This window comes from Charadrius vociferus, unplaced genomic scaffold (assembly GCF_000708025.1).
Source record: "Charadrius vociferus isolate BGI_N301 unplaced genomic scaffold, ASM70802v2 scaffold746, whole genome shotgun sequence".
In the NCBI taxonomy this organism is placed as follows: Eukaryota; Metazoa; Chordata; class Aves; order Charadriiformes; family Charadriidae; genus Charadrius; species Charadrius vociferus.
In genome coordinates, this window is record NW_009648658.1 from 191,879 (window position 1) to 215,713 (window position 23,835).

Here is a 23,835-nt window from a genome sequence, read left to right on the forward strand (position 1 = left end):
CACCCCGGTGTCCCACAGCACCTCTGGGTCCCACTCATCTTGCAGCATCTTTGGAATCCCGCAGTCTTCCTGGGATATTGCTCATCCCACAGCATGCCTCGGATCCTGCTCATCCCACAGCATCCCTGGGGATCTCACAGCATCCTGTAGTGGCTCTTACCTCCGTGTGTCTTCACACAGCTGCGACCACTGCACGAAAGCATCCTGTGGGTGGCTAGGGCTCTGTCCACACTGTGATACCTGTTGAACAGGTTGTTCAGGAAAAACACACCATCTCTTGATTACCAGCTGGATAGCTGGTGGTGGGACATGGCTCAGAGAGATGCAGAGCACCTGCAAAACAGCAGGAATACCCAAAGAGGAAATATGATCATCAACAAATAGGCATGGAAATCCCTGTCCTCCTGAGCTGCCGGTGGGTCTCTGTTCAGATAGGTGGTCACTCGTGCCTGGGACGGTGTGAAAAGGGTCAGGAGCTGCAGAATTTCAGTTACCCATTCCAGGCAAAAATCAACCTGTGAACACATTTACCTCTTCCATTATCGCTGTGCCACATCTGAATGTTCATATTAAATTTTAATCATTTAAAGACACACTTGCAATTATGTTAGAGCAAGAGAAACTCGAACAAAGCTGGCTTAAACTGTGACTCAGTAAAGACTGACAGAAATGAGACAGCTGGCTACTCCAAACTGATACTAAAAGTTGTCTTAAAACTTCAAATGCTGGATTTGTAATAATGATAAATCAATTGAACGCAGCCAGTTAGTAATAATCTATACTGTTATAACAGTGATGTAAAAAGCATCTTACCTGAAATAACAAACCAGAGGTATGGCATTACAGGACTGGAATGGTGGGACTCCATTGGGACCTGCAACCGCAAAGCCAGCAAATTCGTCGGTTAGTCCTTACTGAGGAGTATCCAAAAAAAGGCCACAGCCTGCACTTCTCACTGGGCTGCAGGCAACTGTCTGACGCTGCATCTGAAAAGTGGTGGTATAATCCAGAATGCAGTCCTGAGCTCTTAGTCTAATAAAAGCAATATATGAAAGATTCGTAAATACTTTAAGAGCAAATTAACTGTTTGCATACAGTTAAAATGCTTATGCTGGGAAGTAACTTTACATTTGTGGTTTTCTATTCTGCATTTCTAGGGAAACAAGGCTCACGCGGTACCTCCTGCAGTGCTCACTTGTCTGCCAGTTACCTGCACCTCTGTATTGCCAAGTTGTGAACGTAACTGGTTGTAATCAAACTTGGACAAAGGTCTCCTGTATACTGAGTTTGTTAAAGTTTCCTGACAATAGGTAGTCAGGAATAGCAGAGAGGGCTGAGCAGTGCTAAGGGAAGACGTACAGTGTGACCTCAGTTTGTATGGACAAGGACAATCTCCAAATGCAAATCCATAAGAGACCAGGCTTTACTGCTTTCACTGCAAGTAGAACTGTTTGTTTAAAGGAAAGAAAAAAAAATAGAGTGAAACAATTATTTGCTCACATAAGCTGCAGTGGTAACTGCGGTTGCTCACACGTTTTCCTGTCACTGTATACTGTCTTTAATGTTTTATTCTTGTAGGGTTGCTATAAGCTGTCCTGTGTACTCTGTAAATTTAAAGATACAATTAGAGAATCTCTATATACTTGCTGGTCTTAAAAACCCTGTAAAACACTAACACAAAGGCAAAATACAAATACACAAATACAGAGTGGAGATAATCAGATGGCAGAGCTTTTCTGTCACTCTGCCACGGCCCCCCTGGGCAATCCCAGCTCGCCAGATCCATGCCGGGTGCAAGAGAGGGAGCTGCTGCTCCCTGCTGACAGCAAAGCTGGTCGCTGGGAGAATCCTTGCGGCAGGTAACCTTATGAGAATTCGTCTGAGCTACACGTGGTACGTGTGCTACATGTACCACATGTAGCTCAGATGAATTTTCGTAAGGTTATGCACGTAGCACATGTGGCTCAGGTAGTACAATCCCCCCAAGAAGCAACTAACATAAGTCTTAAGAAGGGGGAAAAGAGAGGTTGGATGCTCATTCGGGTCTTAGTGCTTGGCTTGCTTGCTCACCCCAAAATGGCAATTTGCTGCATGAGCAGTGTGCCAGCCCCGATACAGGATTATGGATGGTGTAACCTGGCTGCGCTTACAAGGCAAGGTAGCAGCAACAGCTTGCTGAACTCCCAGGTCTTATGTGCCCTCCCTCCCCTTCTCACAGGCTCCTTAAAACCAGTATTTGGTTCAGTTATTCTTTATTATTGTATTGAAAAGATATTATTTGATTTACAAACACACATAAAGTTATTACAGTTTTACAAAGCTTTTGAACAATACAACTATTTTACATAAATATGACTTCCAGTCCTCTTACCAGCTGTTATTTATTAATCTCTCCATATTTTATTTACTATTTCCCAGGTCTTCATAATTCCTCATACTAACATACAGTAGCTGTAGCAGCAGCTTCATCAGAGGAATTGTTTAGTCAACCCTTTCTTCATTGGAGCTACTGGACTTGTTATAGCACTGCAGTCCTACAATGGTTACTCTTCTTGCAACTGCTTACCCTCCTAAATTACCATTTTTAGAAAATCATTCTCAGCATGAAGCAATCCATCAATGATGATCCGTTAAAACTATTCCTTCACCCATTAGCGGTGAACTCCTTTGACTTGGTGACACTGCATTTTCCCTTGGGAACGTTTCCTGATGTGCCTTGTGTTTTCACTTTTGTGGGTTTTTTGGGGTTTTTTGGGGTTGGGGTTTTTTTTGTTTTTAAATGAGATCAGAGAGACGTCATCACAGCAGTAAGAATAATAAAGTCCAGAGTGACTGAGGAATGTGCTATGACCAGATCATTAATACTCAGAAACAAAATTAGATTTTCTGGAACAGGTGGGTAGTTATTTGATTTTAGAAGAAAGCAAGAATGATCAAACTTAACAAAATGCCAAAAGCAAACACCATTTTAAGGAACATGTGATCTTCTTGGCAAGTAGGTCTTGTTTTAAGATAATGATCCACAGAATCCGCAAATGAGAATTTCTTTGGTTTGTAACCAAGTTGATTTCGTGCCTTGTCTATTCGGAAAGTGTGAGTTACAGTAACGTTCCACACCTGAAAGACAAAGAACAGTTATAGAAGTGACTTTAATATCTGATTTTCTAGAACTTGGATGAAAATATGTCAACAATGATATTACAATGGAATTAAAAACATGAATAAAGGTAGACACACAAAAATATATACATTTTGGAGTCAGATGCTGTCCAGAGCTAACCGAATGAGTTGATGTAGCGGAGAGGTAAAGTGCCAAAGCTTGGTGGACTGGGTGCAGGAGGAGTTTATGACACTGATTTCTCCCTTGTCAATGTGAGATAATGAACTACAGAAATCCTATGTGATAGATCAGCACGCTTTTCTCAACCTGGCTCTTCTGTAGAGAGGAATGTGCAACGGAACTGCATGAATGTATTGGAGGACAGGGGTGTGGCTTCTCAACTTGGCAGAAAGGTGTGTCTAAGGAGTGGAAAATATGCACTCTTGGAGAGTTTTATCCTCCATCTCTGAACGCATGGTACCTGTGGAAATGCTTCAGTTGCATAGTCTCAATGATTTCTGCTTCAGAGGTAGAACTAACATAGAAGTAAGTATAAAAAACATAGATAAATTGTGAAATAACTGATAAGCTACAGCAGAACTTAATGAGGTCCATGCAGTCCCTTCAGTGTCCTATTATGTTACATGCTACAATACAGTAAGAGACTAGATGATAGAGTTAAAGCATTTTGGCTTATATTATAAATCATAACATTGTACAAAACCGTAAGTTAGATCAAAATTAATTTGTCCAGAAAGTGTTGTGGGGTTTTTTTTGTTTGTTTTGGGTTTTTTTCCCAAAGTTGACTTTTCATTCCAATTTAGAATTGTTTTTAGTGGACTTTCTAATTATTGACTAGCCCAGTATTATGACAACTGCTACCACTTTGACCCAAGCCCCTTGCTCTGTACTCCTGGACCACCTTCCTTTAAGAAGTAGTTTCACAGCACAGGAGAGCTCGCTGGAAATGATGATGTAGTATCTGTTTTCCCCTTTGTGCCAGCTCCATGCCAGTGACTCTGTATTGCACCTCTAGGATGTTTCTCTGGATCATCTAATCTTCAAGTAAGGTTTAATTTCTGATGATTTTATACAGGGTGGCCAGGATGGCATGGAAAAATCAGGCTACAAAATGACTGTATAAGCCCTGACTTGACTATGCCCTGAGCAGAAAACAGAGCTCTAATGCAGACAATCCTGTCTGCATCCAAAGGGCGTATCACATAATTCATGAGAATTTTGGTTGGAAATATATAAACATTCCCTCTTTTTATATATTTACCTCATTCCTTGTCAAGAAAGGTGTAAAGCTAAAAACCGGCTTTAGTATCAGGTGCAGATATTCCATCACAGTGGCTGTGAAACAGAAAGTTACTTAGTGAGACAGCTGGATAAAAATAAACTGAGGTAATACTGACATTGCACATCCTGTAATTCCTACTGACATCCAAGGATACAATTAAGGTGGTAGAAGGCGGTGTTTAATTTATAAAGTACATGATGTGCTCAGTTTATGAATAGCCTTTAAAGTTTATCTGGTATAATTAATGCCAAATGGCATAAACAATTATTGTACTAATTAGAATAATGTTAAGTTCTATAATTCCTACAGTTTGGGTCCCTGAATTTTATAAAACCTCTACATACCTTTATAGGAATAAGAAAACAAATAAAAAAAAAATAGTGCGATTATTAAGTATATATTTTATTATTTTTACCTGCTATATGAACCAGGAGAACAGGAATATGTATCCAGGGTTTCCTGTAGCCTAATTTTTCAAACTAGAAGGGATATAGATGGAAAGAATAAGAGAGAATTTGTATCAAATTGAGGGTGACAATGAAGCATGAAAATGGAAAAATGAATATTGATAAAACATGTATCTAAACTTTCCAGTTAATCTTCCCACCAATACTGGTAGTAAGAAATGCAACTGAAACCCGCTACTCGTTCTTCGGTGTCTACCTCCCACCCTTCAAATGCAATTGGATGGTAAAGACACGCTTTCCAAGGGGCAAGTGACTGAGTCTGGAACACTGAACTACATTTAGATAGAGACCCATCATTCTACTGCAGTCATTTTCCTGAAAGTCTTTCCTGTGTTGGCATTGCAGGATCAGAACTTTAGCATATTCCTAAAATCCCAGCCTGATGTTTATGAAAACATAATGTTGCCTCTTTTTAGTTTTTAAGATACGGTTCTAAAAGGCCTTCCCTTCTGTGCTGCAGTTGATGACACAACAAAGAAATTAAAAGGTCTGCCAGATGCTAACAGCAGAACTTCTCGTGCACTGTGAGCTTGCTTTACAGAAATGCTACTGTTCCATAGCAGGTTCTACACTTCTCGGCTAAATTCCCTCAAAACAACATGGGCTGAACGCCACAGTTAATCCAAAACTTCCCTTAAAGCCAGTGCAACTTTGGAAAATGCAGGGAGAACAGGACTGACTTTAATGTTAAATAATTCAGTAATTAATGTGCAGTGAATTTCATTTAGTTAGTATGGTCTTTTAGTTAATGATACGATTAAGGCCCATACGGTGCATTAGAGCCAAACGTGTGTGCAATACATACTAAAGGGACTATCCATTCAGAAAATATGACGTTTTCACCATCATGTATGTAATACGCCTGACCACTCTGTTAAAGAAGCAGAGAAAAACAATTAGAAAAATGCTATATATAGAATGGCATAGTTGCACTAAACTTTATGTTACACATCTTGGTGGACCACTTGGTGGATAAGGAATTGGCTGGATGGCCACACTCAAAGAGTTGCGGTCAACGGCTCGATGTCCAAGTGGAAATCAGTGATGAGTGGTGTTCCTCAGGGGTCAGTATTGGGAGTGGTGCTGTTTAACATCTTTGTTGACGACATGGACAGTGGGATTGAGTGCACCCTCAGTGAGTTTGCCAACGACACCAAGCTGTGTGGAGCAGCTGACACGCTGGAGGGAAGGGATGCCATCCAGAGGGACCTAAACAGGCTTGAGAGGTGGGCTTATGAAAACCTCATGAAGTTCAACCAAGCCAAGTGCAGGGTCCTGCACCTGGGTCAGGGCAATCCCAAGCACAGATTCAGGCTGGGCAGAGAATGGATTGAGAGTAGCCCTGAGGAAAAGGACTTGGGGATGTTGGTGGATGAAAAACTCAGCATGAGGCGGCAATGTGCGCTTGCAACCCAGGAAGCCCCCGGCACCCTAGGCTGCATCCCCAGCAGCATGGCCAGCAGGGTGAGGGAGGGGATTCTGACCCCCCTGCAGTGCTGCCTCCAGCTCTGGGGCCTCAGCACAGGAGAGACATGGACCTGTTGGAGTGGGGCCAGAGGATGCCCTGAAGATGCTGCAGGGGCTGGAGCCCCTCTGCTGGGAGGACAGGCTGAGAGAGTTGGGGGTGTTCAGCCTGGAGAAGAGAAGGCTCCGGGGAGACCTCAGAGCCCCTTCCAGTCCCTAAAGGGACTCCAGGAGAGCTGGGGAGAGACTCTTGATCAGGGAGGGGAGCGGTGGGACGAGAGGGAACGGTTTTACACTGAAACAGGGGAGATTTAGATGAGACATCAGGAAGAAATTCTTTACTCTGAGGGTGGTGAGCCCCTGGCACAGGCTGCCCAGAAAAGCTGTGGCTGCCCCATCCCTGGAGGTGTTCAAGGCCAGGTTGGACAGGGCTTGGAGCAACCTGGGCTGGTGGGAGGTGTCCCTGCCCGTGGCAGAGGGGTGGAATTAGATGAGCTTTAAGGTCCCTTCCAACCTAAACCATTCTATGATTCTATGATCTAGAATCAGAATCTATTTTCAAAAGAGTAACAGAATATAGATATTCCTATGATGGTGAATATATTAACCTGTTTAAAAATACTGTTTCCTCAAATCAAACAGGAAATTATTTATTTTCAAAACAGAAAAAAACAGCATCAAAATATTAGAATGTACTTGCATTGATGCTGTCCATGTGCTTGTGGAGCCACGTACCATTTCTGCGACCTTAGCATACGACCTTTTGGAGAATGTTTGATCTCAAAACATCAAAAATTAAACCTGTTTGAGAGCTAAAACTACTGGGACACAATGTTTATATTGTTTACTCACAGCTACATAACCCTTCTCAGAGGTGAGAGCTTCAGCAGCTAGTAAGTGAGCTTGTACTAGATTTCCTATGTGAACCCAGTTCATCCGCACTTTGTGATTCCCAAACTTGAAGTTAAACAGTCTCCGCTGGATATTTACCTGTAGAAACAGAAAACATAAAATAACTATGTTATTCCTTTATTGTGCAGTATAATGTGTTCATTTTGGCTCAGCCTGAATACTTAGAATTTGTTCTATTTGTGTACAATTACAGCACAAGAAAAAAACAACTAGTTGGTGGTTTTATACATCAAGGAATGTTGCACTGATACGCAGTGGCAGAATATGGTGACATTATAGTGTTTGGCTGAAATTAAAGTACATATTTTAAAGACATTTCCATTAAATGATCAGGGATGCAAGCCTACTTCTTCTATCATGGTGTTTAAGCCTTGCAGTTTTTTCTTTTGACTTAAAAATGCAGCTTGATCCTTGCCATTTCTGCAATGCTCATGTCATGCTATTTGTTACCTTGCAACATATGACCTGTCACCAAGCTTTCACAACAGTCTTCCTGGAGGAATTGATAAGAACTGTAATCAAGATACTTTCACTTGTGTTATGCCCTTACAACTACTTGTAGTGTCCTCCAGAGGTGACTACATAACACATACAGCTACTCGTGGCAGGTGGCGCTGCTCTTCTGGACCATATATGCCTGGTGGACGAAGCACGCAAGTATGGAGCTTATCACCTCCTTGGAGAGAGAACAAAATGTGATTTTTGGGTAGCTTTGGTAAGGCTGACATACATTGTCTGAGTTTTACATTGTGAAAATAACGGATCAGTCTGACCATTCTATGTGATTCAGCTTCCTAGTCACTTGTTTTCATTTCTGTATAAAACTGAATTCAATAGTAATGAAAGACCCTAACTTAGCAGCCTGAAAAACTGAATCCTTCTGACCGTACAAGTGCTTGAATAGAGCCAGGACAAATAAAATTTTCCTACAAATACGCCACCTACTTGATTGACTTTTGCTATTTATTATAGATATAAGTTTATAACATACGTATTTGTCCATCATTGTAGACATATGCAATACTAGAATACGATAATTCAATTTGCTATATTTTGACACCTTGCTTGCTTGCAGCTCAATGGCATCACAGAGGAATAGAAGAGGTCTCTTAAACAGAGGCTTTCAAATGAATTGGAATATTTTAAATCAAAATGAATACTTTAGGCTCTACGTGTGAATCAGTAAGCAGACTCCTCTGTCTCCTGAGAATAAGCACAATTACACCTTTTATGTTAACAAGTGTAACAGGTGGTAGGCATTTGCTCAGTAGTTAACCAAGGATGCTAAAATTGAATCCCCACCTAATTTATGTTTGCCAACTTTTCAGTTCAGAGAAATCAGTAGGAATAGCAAAATATGTATGTAAAAGCAAAGATAAATATTTCCCTTGCCATTTACAGCTACATTTTTAGCCACAGCTATTCATGCATGTGTGACTTTAGAAGTCAACATGACCGTGATATTGACAATCTGTTTAAAAAATTGTGATTATTCTAGCCAGACACCTGCAAGACTTTGGGGATTACGAGAATGACCTATCGGACAGTGCTTAGAGATTGGTATTATCAGAGAATCTCGAAATGATAGAATGGGGAATAAAAGCACAAATACTGTATCCATTGTAAAACCAGTAAACTTTTAAGCTGATTTGAAGAAGTAAGGTTAAATTTTCTGAATTCTCCCATCTATTGTTTGCATATAATCTCATCTCTGTCTGGCTATACACATAAAAAATTAATAATCCACCAAAGGGAGAAGTAGAAACAAACAAAATAAATCCTTATTTCATGTAAAGTATACTATTTATTGATAAACAGTAACCAGAGAATGGAATAGCCATTAGCAGCACTACTAATGATAGGAAAACCCCGAATGTTTTTATATGTACCTTTGAGTAAAGTTCCATTAGCAGCAAGAACCATTTGGTCTGCAATTGCCTTTGTTCTAGAATAATGATTAAATTGCTACAAGGAAAGGCAGAATATGATCAACATTTTAATCACATTATTGCATCTGTAAAGGCAAACTTACTGTTTATATCTGACAACTTTTTAATCTAGCCACCTTGTAGACATCACCTGAGTAAAACCAAACTAGAAATAACAACAAGACATAGCAAAAGTATACTTTGTTTATGACAAATAAACTTATCAGACTTACATTGTAGTTGCAGAAGTTTAGCTTCAGAACAAATTTAAGTCCGCTAGTATTTACTTAACTCACTTTTTGTGGTGGGGGTACTTAATTAATATCAAGACAAATGTTCTGGTGGGTCAGATAATTTTATTTTGAAAAAACATCAATTTTGAATTGGAAAAAGTTTTTTAAAACAGTAAGTTAAATATTAAATTAAAAATTCAGACTTTCCTAAAAATTTTTCCATTTCTTATTGAAGATATTTGGCAAGTTATAAATAAGTCTCTCCCAACTGTATCTTTTACTGTTAACTTTAAAAATTGCACCCAAGTGTATTTAAACAATAGGATTCTGGACACAGTTAGCACATGCTGGTTTAGTGTTAATCACCCACAGAAGGCTTTTTATATATCTTTTGAATTTTGTATTGCCATACTTTATATGGAAAAATATACCTAAAAAGCCCACCGTTGAAAATTTTTCCTTAGTCAGGTGGCTTAATCCACCTGGCCCACCTCCCTCCATGCCTCCTGCTGCTTGCTATTACACGATCACCATTAGAGAAAACATATGATTAGGGGCTCAGACACATGCAACTAACTGCAAATTCCTGAAATGCTTTCTCAGAAGTCTGAGGTGCTGTGCACAAACTGACATCTCAGGAGGCACCACCAACAGAGTCGTAGTCAGTCCTACTTAGGAATCCTGGACACAGGATGTACATTCTAAAATTACAGCTTTTAACTGCAGGCAGTGTTTTGGGAGCAGGAAAGAACAAATGGGAAGAGCGGCCAGAATGCACTGGGCTTCAGATTTCAGCTAGAAAATATTTCCTGAATGATCACAGTAAAGAAGGAAATGGTATTTCAAAGAGCCGCGAGGTGACTGTAACCTCCGCCTGGCCTGTGGCAAGAAAGCAAGGTTTGGGAACATCAAGGAAGCAAAAACGTGTGATAAAGATGTAGAATTTGGTATTTAACAACATTCTTCAATGCAAAGGCTCACAGGGGCCATATCCAGTACTTACAAAATAGATGGTCCCCTGAAAACCCTTCTTCTTAAAATACTCTTGTTACATGTCACATTCCACTTTTCTTAGTCATTTTTAGGTATTTTATCATTTCACATCTGTCTAGTTATAGCAGATTAAAGCCACTACGATTTGAGTATTTCTTCATTGATCACGGGTCAATTTTTATCAATGAAAAGTAGTTTCATGAAATTTGATGTGATCGATAGTAAAACAGCTTCTGCCCTCAGAACAGCCTTCACATAATGTATTCCATAACATGAACAAAGTACCTTTTCCAGTGGAAAATACGGCACAGTTTCTTCATCTCCTTCTTCAATAGGATTCCCTCCAAATACCACATTCACTGTACTGGTATATATCAGTCTAGGGATATTTCTTTGTTTGCAGACTACAATGGTATACAAAATAAATTATTTTAAAACAAAAATAAAGAGTGAGAAACAACTGGGAGCTTCTCTTTTTGAAAACAAACATTACACTTATAGAAAAAGTACTATTTTAACATTAACTTATTTAATATAATATAATCTTTCATTCAGCTGGAAGTTTTCATCCCAAGTATCCGCTATGTGAGTATTACATATTGTGGTCACCGAACATTTTATGATTAGGTACCTGCAACTACCGTATCATCAGCTGGATAGAGGAATTATCTTGGCAGGGGGAAAAAATCTCCTTTACTTCAGAAACATTTCTTAAAACATGTTCATGTTACAAATGGAACAAAAAGGAGATTAGTAAGAACATTTCTTGTGATCAAATAGCACTGAAAACTCCCTGCTTCTTTCTGTAGGGGTAGTACTACGGAGAGCAGCCTGTCTGTGGACCACTATTTTTGCCCTTATTTCGGCAGTGAGCAGCACGCAGTACTGCTGCTTGAGCCGCGGTTTCATGGATGCCTGCGTAGATAAGTAAAGTCCTGTAAGAAAATGTGCTAGCCCTCTCCGGTGCGTGACAAAACTGTATTTGTCTCAATCTGTTCAGAAGTGACAAATGACGTGGTAGCAGGAAACATATGCTGTTAGTCTATAATCAGTAGTACCTTAAATACAAATGGAATTAATATTATTTACAAAACAAAATCTTAATTATGGATTCCAGTCAGATGTTAAGATATTATGTCTAAATTCTGCTGCATATATGTCACAGCAAACTTGAGTAACATAAATTTCCTTTTGATTCAACAATGTTTCTAAAGTTTAAGTGAATTCATACTCAAAGTCAGGAATTTTTAGAATCTACAGAGCAGTCAGTCCAGTTGGCTCATTGGCTCATTTTGAAAATAACGAATGTAATTACCATGTTGTAAATATCTGGAACAAACTGCAATAATAATAATAATATCTATTATTAAAATGTAGATTAACAGGTTCTTGCTGCTCCCAAGACTGTTGCTTTGTTGGGAGCCTACAGAAATTTGACATGACATATTTTTGTGGGTTCAGAGGCTGGGGTAAGAAGAAGGGCGTAGGTGGCAACCTCTTCCTTCTAACTCATTTAGAGTTTTACTTGCCATTTCACTCTAATTATTCACGCTTTTTTCAGTAGTAATCTACAGGCAGTGTGAAAATGGGTCTAAATTAAAACCGCTTTTGCCATTTTGCTTTTTGATTTTTTTGCCATTTGGTTTTTGAGGGAAAAGCAAAGAGAAAGTAGCTTTGGTATTTACAATAGACTTTGAAATATTCTTTCTAGAATTTAATATACAGAAAGAAATCTACTTACGTTTTCCAGAGACAGTAGTTAAAATCATTATGTAATAAAAAGGGATCCCGTTTAGATAGATGATCAGAAAGGATAGAAGATTTTCTATATTAAGGTGATAAAATAATCGCTAAATATACTTAGCACATCTATGGTTCCTGTTACCAATACAACACAACGAAGAGTGTGTTGTTGATCTCTCACGTTATTTCCATAAAGAAAGGAGATAATACTTCTCCATTACACAAAGTACAGAGAAAAAATCACCAGTATATGGAGGAGAGTTTAAGTTGGTCTGCCATGGAATGAAGTCCAGGAATGATGAACCTGTCCCAATTCAAACCAGTGGCAAATCTCCTACCAGTTTTAATGCACACCTAGCTTTACATCCCACTCTGAAAGCAGGGAGAAAAGAGCCTCATTTTACTACCAAAGCAACACAGGAAACATCCAATTAGAAGTTTTTTTAATTCATGGTTTGGATCAGACACAAAGAAAGAACATCTAGTTACATACCATCAATTATTATTTTTGTGCCTCCAACATTGATGGATTCAATCTGGTCTTTCTTTTGAAGCTAGAAATAGAGTTTGCACAATATCCAATTAATTGAATAAGTCACATTCACAATACAATTGTTACAATTGCCAGATCTAGAACAGCTGTGTCCTTTTTGTGATCTATGTGTTACTTCTCTGTCCTTCTGACATATAGTGATTCCTAGAAGTTCTAATTTTTATTTTCTTGTTCAGTGTATGAATAAATAGAAGTTGAAAAATGAAAGATAAAATGCATCTGAAAGGAAATTATAATGCTTCATTTTTTTGTCACACCCCAGATACTCCACGATATAGAAACAGGCTTTATAAGCAGGGTTATGGTCCCTGAAAGGTTTCACAAATTCTTGTTCCAGTGCCAATCTGTCCTGTTGCTAGAAATAAATTAGTAGTTTCATGACTTTTTTGATAACACCCTTGGTGAATATCACTGTTATTTAGCATAGTTATATTGAGTTGCTAGTCTGTATCCTCATGACTGAGTTCACAAGAAGAAAATGCATCAACGTTAATTCTAGAACAATATTGTCACACTTCAGATTAGAGAAAAAGGATATGCCTTCTTATCTGAGAACTTGATCACATTTTTCTAGAGTATTTTTTGTAGTACATTAGTTTCATGCTTTGATATTTATCATTTAAGGAACACGTCCCTTGTTGCCTGTATGGATGACCTAACCTTTATAATTAACTTCTGTCTGACATAAATATTATATTATTACATTCTTTGCTATATGCAGACAAATCTTTGCTTTCACAAGAATAAAGAAAGAAAATGTTAGGAAAATTGTACTTGCTTGTTCTAATCCTGACATTCCACACGCAGCCACGTGAAAAACACAGTCAATTCCTTCACATGCTTTGAACACTGCATCATAATCCCTCACGTCACCCTGTAAAATAAGAAAAGAACAGATTTTTGACTAATAGAGCTCATTACATTCTCTACAAAGTTAGTATTAACTATACCTATTAATGAAAATATAAAGTCTTTCTGATCTATTTTTCACAATACTTAACTAACACTAAATAAAACATGACAAATGTGGAGAAAAATCCATGACTAAGAATTTTGTTAGTATTTTCTTGCGAAACAAATTTGATTCTTGTTAGCTTCAATTATAATGCATATTTTCACACTTAGTCCTTCCACCAGCAGGTTGGCAAAACTTGTTTGACTTGAATGGGAGCAGCATATGTTTGAGGTTTGGAGAATTACAGCAGGAAGGGTTCAGCTGTTTGCCACGGAATCACCAAATAAGAGAACACCTTTTCTGTTAGCACTTGAGATCTGACTTGCACAATCTGGTCAAATGCCTCTTTGCCCATCTAAGGTTTATTTTAGGTGTACTGAATGATACATTTAATTACAGTTTTGTACAAGATTAAAACAAAAGTGTACACACTCTCTTTGTGCCAGTCCAGCCCAAACCACGACAACATTCTATGTGTTTAATATTGTATTAGTATACATTAGCGTATTATAATCACATTATATGAAACACTATATAGTACTGAACACTGTACTATATTATATACACAGACACTATATCTAGTATCAAATGCTATGCTGTGCTTCAAATATTATATTGCATTTTTATATATCAAACAATACTATATGAATAATACTCCACATACACATACACAGATGTCAATAAAAATATAACACTCCTCTTTTCAGAATTATGAGATTTCAAAATATTTTAGATTATTTAATTTACTGTAATGAAATGGATAGAAAAATCACAAAACAAATGGCTGGAGGTAATATTAAGAGGTAATATAATCAGTCTTTAACTCTCAACTTTTTTCTTCTGAGATTGCCAGAGTATTTCACAGATAAGGCTGATTTACACTTCCTACCTTCAATCAAATGCTAAAATAGCTAACCAGTATAAACAATATTAGCAATCTCCAAATCCCTGATCGAGGGCGAGATCTCTGAAGTGACTTATTACTTTATTTACTAGGACTCCGTAGTTCTGTTTTCTAGGTAATTCACCTGTACTTCCTAGTATTTATTCTTTTAAAATTGAATTATAGAAAAACTGTTCTCAGAAGATCATTTGTCAGATCTCTTAAGTCTCCTTTAAAAGATGTAAATTGCCATCAATCCACCAATTTAGATCAAATTATGTGGATTTATATAATTAACAACTCAAACATATTTTTTGAAAGGTTCCTCAATAATACTTTCTCTCTCCCATATTCTGTAAAAGCTGTTTATGAAACTGAACAACCATCATGGGTCAGATCTGCTTAGCTCAGTATTCGACCCACTGGACAGCCATGCAGAGCAGTGTCATGCATCCCCTTTGCCTCCCTTACCGCCTGTCCCACATGGTGATGTAGTTTGAAGGAGAAAATGTGGCATCGCCTCAACAGCCCCTGGGACAAGGATCCTGTGGTCACGTTCAGCTTTGCCATCAACCTTGGAGTTCTGCTGGGGGTGTTGAAGAGTTCTTAGACAAGATCAGCTGAATGATACCCTGCGTCTAGCTGGAACTTGTGCAAGATGGCAGGAGCATGCACAAACTGCTAGTGCCCCCTGTGCACCCAGAACCTAAAGCTGAGTGGATGACGCAGCTGTGCGGAGCTGGTGCTCCCCACATCAGGCAGAAGTGGGGGATGATGTCCTCCACAGATGGCTGTAAGCAATTAAATATTTGAGGTCCCTCTTGTTCCCCCTCTTTTGCAGACATAATAAATTTATTGAATGGTTATGAATCAAAAGGAATCAGCACTCATAAATGGGTGCCCTGGGAAGCAGGGAGAGGGAAAGCATATGTGACACTTTCCTCCAGACTACTCTTCCAGTCTCCAAGTATATTCCTTCAGAAGATTTCTTAAGCCTAATTTAGCTTACCTATTTAGTAATCTCCAGTGGAAGTAAATTTTTGGCAAGGCTTTGTACATGCCTTTTTCCCACTGCAGGAAAAACAAACTTCCTTTTGTTTGTACTGAGCTGACGACTCCTCATTTCACCTGATGGCCCTTCCTTCTTGTACTGGAAAGGACAGTGACCGGTCAATCTCTATCCGTCTCCAAGCCACTCACAGTTTGTAGAGCTCTTCTGCTCCCAAGTAATCTCTTTTCCAGACTGGAAAGTCCGCATTTCCTCAATCATTCTCTGCACAGCAGTCATTCTACATTTGTGATCACTTTTATTGCCATGCCTTTCTCTCACCTTTTTACTCAAAATAATTTTCCTAAGCAGTAAACTTTGTCACTTCATTGTTCACTCCACCTAGGTGAGCTCCAAATGTGTTGAATGGCACCTACCAATGCAGGACTCTTCAGAACTTCACTGGTAACACTGAGAGAACTGACCGCTTGGACTCCTATTTGCTACCTCTTAATCAGTTATTTATGCATTTGAGGACCTTTTACAATGACTCCTTATTGTACTTAAAGGCTTTTCAGTACACACTTTTATCAAAAATCCTTAAGAGGAAGCCTTGCTAATGTGCACAAAACTAGTACAACTTTATTTCACTGCTGTTAAATATTTAATTTCAACATACCTTGAAAAAATCTGCTCCCTTTGGAATTTCCCATTTAGGTTTCCGTACATCAAACAGAACAACAGCAATTCCTGACCTGACAAGGGCACATCCCAGATTATATCCCAGGTAGCCTCCACCTCCTGTCACCATTGTCCTTCTGCTTCCATTAACCAGTGGTCCAGCATGCTCATGTAGTTTGCTCTCACATGGTTGGCTGCTGTGGAGCTCTTCTGTAGATCCTTCCTGCATCACGACTGCAAGATAGAAGATCTCTTGAAAATTCCTGCATAATACTCTGAGATTTGGGTAATTTCAGTAAATTTTATGTTACAATACTCCTTTCGTGACTATACTATTTTTATGTATAGATTTTTGTTATTGTACCATGTTTAAAATGTATAAATTCATAATTTTGGTGACAGGTTTTCTATGTAAAATGAGTAATAAGTCTGAATACCTCTATATTCCAAGATTTTGTCTTTTTCTTATACCCACAAGTCGCTTATTATATAGAAATGACAAGAAATTACAGGATTTTAGAGACATTATAATTACCTAAACTTAACAGGTACATTACATTTTTGAATGCTTGGTATGTCAAACATTTTATCCCTGAAAACTCACTAACTTCTGATATGTTAATGCCAAGTAGATGTTAGCCTACTAGTCAGGAAAAAAAATCAGATAAGGAATATAAGAAAGGATTGATTCCGCTTTTAAATTCCACTTTATTTCACATTTGGGTCACAGTTCTTCAGTAATGATAAAAATTTGCTACCGTTTAAAACTTTTCTGGTTACGTACTAAATACATCTAGTTTTCTGTCCAGTACTTACTAAGTTTTCTCCATGCTGTCCTCATTAGGGCATTCATATACAGCTAAACTGACAAGGAACGGAAAGGGTAAGCCATCTGTCCTGTGGGTTCATCTACCTGGGAAACCTGATTAGAATATCATTCTGTGATAAGCAATTCCACAGGAGTTACCCATCCCTACACTTTGTTCTGTATTACAAATGCCTTTATTCTACAGCAATCATTTTTCTTTAGAAATTCACTCATATTCTGCAATTAAAATGACTGGTATTTCAGATCACAATATACTCCAAGAAATTAGTCAATTTGCCCACACAGACAGCCCCTATTGTCCTGATTCCTTGCATGGCATTTGCACATTAGGATCTAGGCTCTTATGTCCGCAAATAGAAATCCAGAATAAATACACCTGAATCAAATCACTGTAAAGTGGGACCCAAACTGGGTGCCTCCTAGTCTAGTACAGGAATATAGACCCAATTCCTTCAGATTATTATGGCATTCTCATAGTTGGAGTTGGTCCTCACAGCAATATCCCCAAGCATAAGAGTACATCCTCTTCCACTGTCTGGGCATAGACAGTTCAGCACAGTTTACTCTCAGTCATTTACACCAGGGTTGAGCAGAGATTATGCAGAAACTGGGCATGATTGGTAACTGGCAGCTGCATCACTTCCAGGGTGACAAAAAATACCAGAAAAGCAACAGAAAATGCATCCCACAGTACACAAAGTTACAGACTACTTTTGCTATTGCCTAGTTAAGAAAAATGTCACAAACAAAATTATAAAAAAATATTTTATGCATTGTTTTTTAGATTTCAGACACAGGGAAGTACCAGATTCTCCGTGCTGTTATACTGTTTTAACACCAATGTCAGCTCACTAAATTCAATTAACTGAGTGCCATAACCCAGTGGAAAAATGTTGAAAAATATCCTGACATTTCAAAAATGAAAAATAATCCACATTTCCAAAACAAAATTTAACTTAGAACTAATACAGTAAAACTAAAACAAGCAGGCTTCTCCTGTTCAACCAAGGAAATTTAAATTCACATCTCTACATTATGCTACACAGTAGTTTTAAGCCATATAAAATTCTCTCACCTTGACTTCTGCGAAAAAGCACCTTTTTATACACTGTAAGGAGCACTAAGATCAAGCTTTTCACATATGCCATAAAAAGACATATTTGAAAAATGGCATATATTTGAATACTTGTCATTAATATCTCCTTATGTTCTAAGTAAGCTGAAAGTTGTATCAAAAAGTTTGAAGATTTTGCTAGTGCTTAAAAAGCACTAATGGCATTAATATATTAATCTGCTTCACAGAATTAGAAAATTATTATCAAATTTTGAATGTAAAGAATTTCCTGTAAGAAAATACGTATTTCCAGAATCAGTGAGTTCCCTGTTTCTCTAAATTTATAGGAGCTATTCTGATTTATCGATGTATTCTGCATGACGAGCATAGTTACATCTTACGCAGTGCATGCAGTGTGAGTTGCTCTTAGCTCCCCTCCTGTCATTTCAAATATTAGAAATGCAGAAATCACTTCCCTTAAAAAGTTAGAGTCAAACATTTCAGGCTTTTAAAAATAGCTAAAGAAGTAGTAAGTACCCTTGGTAGAATCCTGGATGTCAGTGTTCTCCCAGTCCTTCCTGTCCAAGTAATCTGGGGAGACTTCTCTTGGCTGGACAATTAGTAACACGAGGGCATCCGGTACTCTCAGACAAACAGATGTTTACGTGTGCTCAGGCCCTTTTGCTGTTCCTGCTCCTTTGTAACTGGTGGCTGGGCTAGGAGCCAAAAAAGGGCAGGGCTTAATTTGTACATAATTTACGTTCCTTTTCAGGAAAAAATGAAGTATTTTCTCCACATCAGACACTTCTAAATAGGATGGTATCTCTTACTGTTACCTGGTAAAAGTATTGAGAAGACACTAGACAACACAAATTTACTATTGATACCATCGTTCTGCAGATAAATTGTGCTAGATTACAAAGACATCTCACACTTTTTAAAAAGTACAGAGAAAAGGGTTCTTTACTAAAGAAAAACAGGAAAGAAATTCTTAACACTAATGTTCAAAAGTGACTCTCCATTGTGTGAAACTTCGGTAGGATACATCTCATCTAGCAGCAGAGTGAATGGAAATACTTTCTCCTTCTACCTACGGTTTTCCATCTAAATTTGGAGATAGAGAAGAAACAAAAATCTTATTTGGCAGTGGTACTTAGCAGTTTCATCCTGACTTTTCTATCTGCATCCCCAACCCAATCATGTATTTGCAAAGAGGCTTAACTGAGGCGCAAGGGTTGTTCTCTGGCTTCCAAGATGAATGAAGTACAGGCAGCAAACTAACTGGTACATAGCAGAACAGGAAAAGGTGATTTACTATGAAATAATGCATTCAAAATGAATAATGAATTAAATGATTAATAATTATAGAAGTTCTCTGATCCTAAGACGTTAAAGCACTTTTAGAACACATATCCTTTTGCAAATTAAACAATGAGAAATCAAAGCCAACATTTTTAAATGGGTGTGTCCAAAATTAGGTCTCAAAGCAGTAGTTAAGATGCTAAAGAAACACTCCCAAATCTAAATATAAATGACTATAATTTTAAATGTTGGCATGTTAGAAATAGCTCAAATCCATAGGTGGCTTTGCCATTTAGATGTAATTTAATGTTCATGTGCTGACAAGAACTCAAACTGACATCTCGGCAAATACATTTTAGCATGACATATATGTATTTTAGTCCCTGTAGTCTGCATTAGAACTAGAGTCTTTGAACCTGTCAAACTAACCTGCACTTCTGAGATTTCCAGGTGAGCAACAAACCCAGTTCAGAGTAAAACCCCCAAGAATACCAACTTCTGTTTCAAGCTGTCCACAGCACTGATAGCTTTTACCATTTAATCCAAGAAACTGAGTGGCTCTTCTACCCCTGCTCCTACACAAGTCAAAGCAGCTGGTCAGCTTATTTGTGGCATACCAAGCCCTCGTTGCCCAGTGAGAACCAACAAAGGGTATTTTACCTTGGCTTTGGGTTCCACCTTAGCCGTAAGGAGGCACCTCAGAAGAGCTTTCAGAATGGGTATTTTGTACCTCTCCTGTTACGCTTATTCTCCTATCCCTTATGAAGAAGAGGGGTGGCCATATCTTATTCACTGCATCCTGCTGAGTTGTCTTGAAAGAAACAGAAGCTAAAGTTACAATGAGCAGAGCTGCTGCATTAAGTTTTAAGCTTGCTTTTGGTCTTGAATCATAACTACACACTACCCTTTTCTACGTTCCCTCCTATAACCACGCACAGTTCATGTAGGTACACAGAAATAAAACATCCAGTACTTCCAGGAGATGACTGCATAAAACACAACAGCAAGGTGTCAGAGAGTTTGCCTGTTTATTTACACGGAGAAGGTCCACATTTCTGAAATGATACGTTGGCTATGTAACATAAAAATGTTACTCACACCCAGACTGTAAAGCAGTGTTGAAATGTAATCACACTGTTTCATACAGGAATCTAGTAAGCTTACACAAGCTGATTTCAAATCAGACGCAGATAGATCCACTGATAAATCTCAATGGCACGAGTAGCACTCAGGGCATAAAACAGATGAGATACTACATGTCTCCAGTCTACAAAGGAACACTCCCCTCCCCTGTGGGCATCAGTGCTGGGCACTGGACCACAGAGAGGTGGCCCAGGAGACAGACATGGGGAGACTGGGGCTTTGCCCCTTCCATTCAGCAGGTCCCATTAACTTCATAGGTCTGCATTTTCAAAACACAAAACAGGAGCAATGCCCCAGCTGTAAGGTAGCAGGAACCTAAGTGAGGGTTTTTAATTGTGTGGAAAACGCTGTGCAGAAAGGAGCCTTTACAGAGACGTAACCAAAGCATGAAGACCTAAACAGAGGTCTGGGTTAAAATGACAGCTGGATGTTTGCCCTGAGTCATAGGCAGGATGGGATGTTCTGCAGTGCCCAAGGGCAGAAGAACAGCAGAAAAGATCAAGAAACTAAAGTCTCTTAAAGCTATTTCAAGGATAGGATTTTGCTGAAATAACTGCAGCATAAAAATATCCTCTCTTCATCTGACTTACACAAAATTCTGTATCTAAGTCCTAAGTTAGTAGAGTTGTCCAAGCTCATCGTGTGTTTGTACGCCCCCTCGGGCACTTGTTCACATCCAGATGCCCAGTCATACGTACTGACACAATTATATGAACTCAGAGTGGCAAGACTCGTTTAGACAGCGTACCAAATCGCTGATCCTCTCTGCAACCCCAAAGAAGTCTGGACAGATCTGCTGTAGGGTGTACGTACTTTTGACTAAAGGTACTTAGCTCTTTGTGACTACAAAAACAATCATCCTGATAACAAGGATTGAGTCTAAAACAGACAACTGAGAGAAGTGAAGTGACAATGGTGAGGTATTCATGCTTTAAGTGAGAGATGACAGAAAATGTTAAAAAGCATTCAAATCAGAAGGTCTTGCAATGTTAATGGAAAAGAGGAAAATAACAGAACTCTCCTCTAAACATCATACCTTGCTGTGTTTAGAATTTTTGCTTCAAAAAGAGAAATCATGGGATCTGAATCTGGGAATTGAAACTTAAGAATATTTCTTTCTCATGTAATCAAATACTAAACATATCAAATATTTCTGAGGAATGAAGTCGTGCTTAAAAAAGTTTCCCAACGCATTATTAATGCAACAGCAGATGTAATTTAATAACCAAAGAATGAATCATTCAAATGCAATATTAAATACTTTATGATAATACAACATTCTTCACATTCCTTGCTAAGTTAGGAAAGTAAGATACAGAGGTAAAGCAACTTACCGATGTCACACTGTAAGTCCATGCCAGAAGGGAAAAGAAGATGCAGATCCTTATTCCTGTTATGAGACAAAAGGCGTATTTTCAATGCCTAATACAGCAAAAGAACAACTGTATGCTAGGGCTAAGTTAAGATCATTTGGGCAGTAAGCTCCTGCTGATTTTTTGCTAGGCAAAGATATTAAGCATTCATCACTATACATTTCAATAGCTTGTCTTTTGTACAGACATTTTTTCCTGTATAGCAATGTAATTACACATTTCTGTATAATATAACAACAGAAAAAAGTTACAAATATACATTTAGTAGAGATTACACTATACTTTTTTTTCTGATTTCCTGTCATCTACTATATTCTTCAGAGAGCTAGCTGCAAAACTGAGCGATTACATTCTTCTTTAATCCTTCAGTTCTTCATTAGCATACGTAAACATTCTCACTCTGTTCCTTGCTTTTTCTTGTGACTTTGTGTATTTATTTGTGTTACAATTCTGCATATTTCACAGTTTCCTCATGGAAGGAATAAAGCACATGAGTACTTCAAAGCACAGCCTTTGAATGTGTAATATAAAATGCTCTTCAAGTTATGTTTTTCTTGTTTACATCGTATTCATGGTTGCTTTGCATGCTACAATGATTTACAGGTCAAACGAAATGATAACGGTGAGACTGCATTGCCAAATCAGGGTGGAATACCAGGAAGAAACAAAGCAACTTCTAATAGCAACAATGAACATGCCCTTTATCAGCTCTTAGGTCTTGTTAGAGAAGAAGACAGTTTATGCAATATTTGAAGGGAAGAAACCCAAATGCATCATAAACAAAACCACTGCATTAACTTGAACTGAACAAAGGCATGTTCCTGTGTAATAAGCACGGATGACAGCTTGGCTTCTTACATATTGGAAACACAGAAAAAAACAAACACACACAGGAGCTATATATATGCGGGCTTTAAAAAGATTATGGAAGACCAATCCTAATAGATTTTGTTTTAATTCAAGGTTTTCTGACAGTTACTGCACTGGAAGAGAGAAGTCATGATTATGACTACATGGTTTGCTTTCATACCCCAAAACATTGGAGGAGGTATGAGGGTATGGGAGGTGGCTAAGGATGGATGGAAGAGGAGGATCAGTTTTATACTATGCCAGCCAGATGTAATTTAAAATTCTGTCATAACTTCTACCAAGTTTCATTTACAAGTTCCATTCACCTCTATTCTTGTTACTAACCCAGAAATCGTAACATAAGCTGCAGAACATTCCAAGTAGGAAAGGAAAAGGGAAAAATTGCTAAAAGAGATTAAGTTCACTATTTGTTAGTAATTTATTAAGAGCGAGCCTTGGTACCCCATTAAATGTGGCCACAATGACACAGGCAGCCCCTATCACTGAAAGCACGTAAACTTATGGTTTACAGGGTCAGCCTAATCTATCAAATTCTGGGTAGAATTTCAGATTCTAATTAATGAAGTTTCATGTGATAAGAGTCAAGAGATTATCAATCTCCTCATACTGTAGTTCTACCTGTACATTCAATATTGTTACCTAAAACCTAGATTCTCTTTACTGTAACAGAGACAGGGAAGGAATAGGGTGTTTTCTGATGCTGGCAGGTTTCTGTAATTGGATTTTCCCTTCTATTTCTCTCTTTTTCTTCTTTTATAACTATTCAGAAAGCAAACATCTAATAAGCATCTGTTTGAGATGGTTTCACAGAGGGCTGAAGTTCCACGGAATGAAAAGCATCCTATATACATCTAACTGGTTGAGATTCAATGAAAATTCTTGTGACTTAGTTGTATTAACACATTTGGGACCAGATAACATGCTTATAAAGCACAGAGAAATTCCTACTGAACAGAATTTTAAAGGACACAGCACAACGTACACTTATTACCATTATCTTTCTTAGAAAGAACACAAACTTACTGGGTTGACTGAAATGCAGGCATATTTAGATGGAGGAA

At 38.3% G+C, this 23,835-nt stretch overlaps 1 protein-coding gene across 1 annotated transcript; it reads right to left on the reverse strand.

Moving 5' to 3' along the window:
• Positions 1 to 2,913: 2,913 nt before the first annotated feature.
• LOC104287729 (putative short-chain dehydrogenase/reductase family 42E member 2) lies at positions 2,914 to 16,432 on the reverse strand. The gene is made up of 11 exons (XM_009886459.1): positions 16,202 to 16,432; positions 13,475 to 13,570; positions 12,637 to 12,697; positions 10,686 to 10,804; positions 9,136 to 9,211; positions 7,840 to 7,922; positions 7,187 to 7,324; positions 5,676 to 5,741; positions 4,819 to 4,882; positions 4,383 to 4,456; positions 2,914 to 3,117 (listed from the first exon to the last, which is right to left on the reverse strand). The coding sequence occupies exons 1-11, from the start codon at positions 16,430 to 16,432 to the stop codon at positions 2,914 to 2,916; spliced, it is 1,212 nt and encodes a 403-aa protein (XP_009884761.1).
• Positions 16,433 to 23,835: the final 7,403 nt, after the last annotated feature.

Coding starts and splice junctions, on each gene's coding strand:
- LOC104287729 (XM_009886459.1), bottom strand. CDS start 16,432: ATGCAGGAAGGATCTACAGAAGAGCTCCACAGCAGCCAACCATGTGAG. Junction 12,698..13,474: donor GAATGTCAGGATTAGAACAA/GCAAGTACAATT, acceptor CTCTATTTCTAG/CTTCAAAAGAAAGACCAGAT. Junction 7,325..7,839: donor GCCACCTGCCACGAGTAGCT/GTATGTGTTATG, acceptor CTGTTTCTACAG/GTAAATATCCAGCGGAGACT.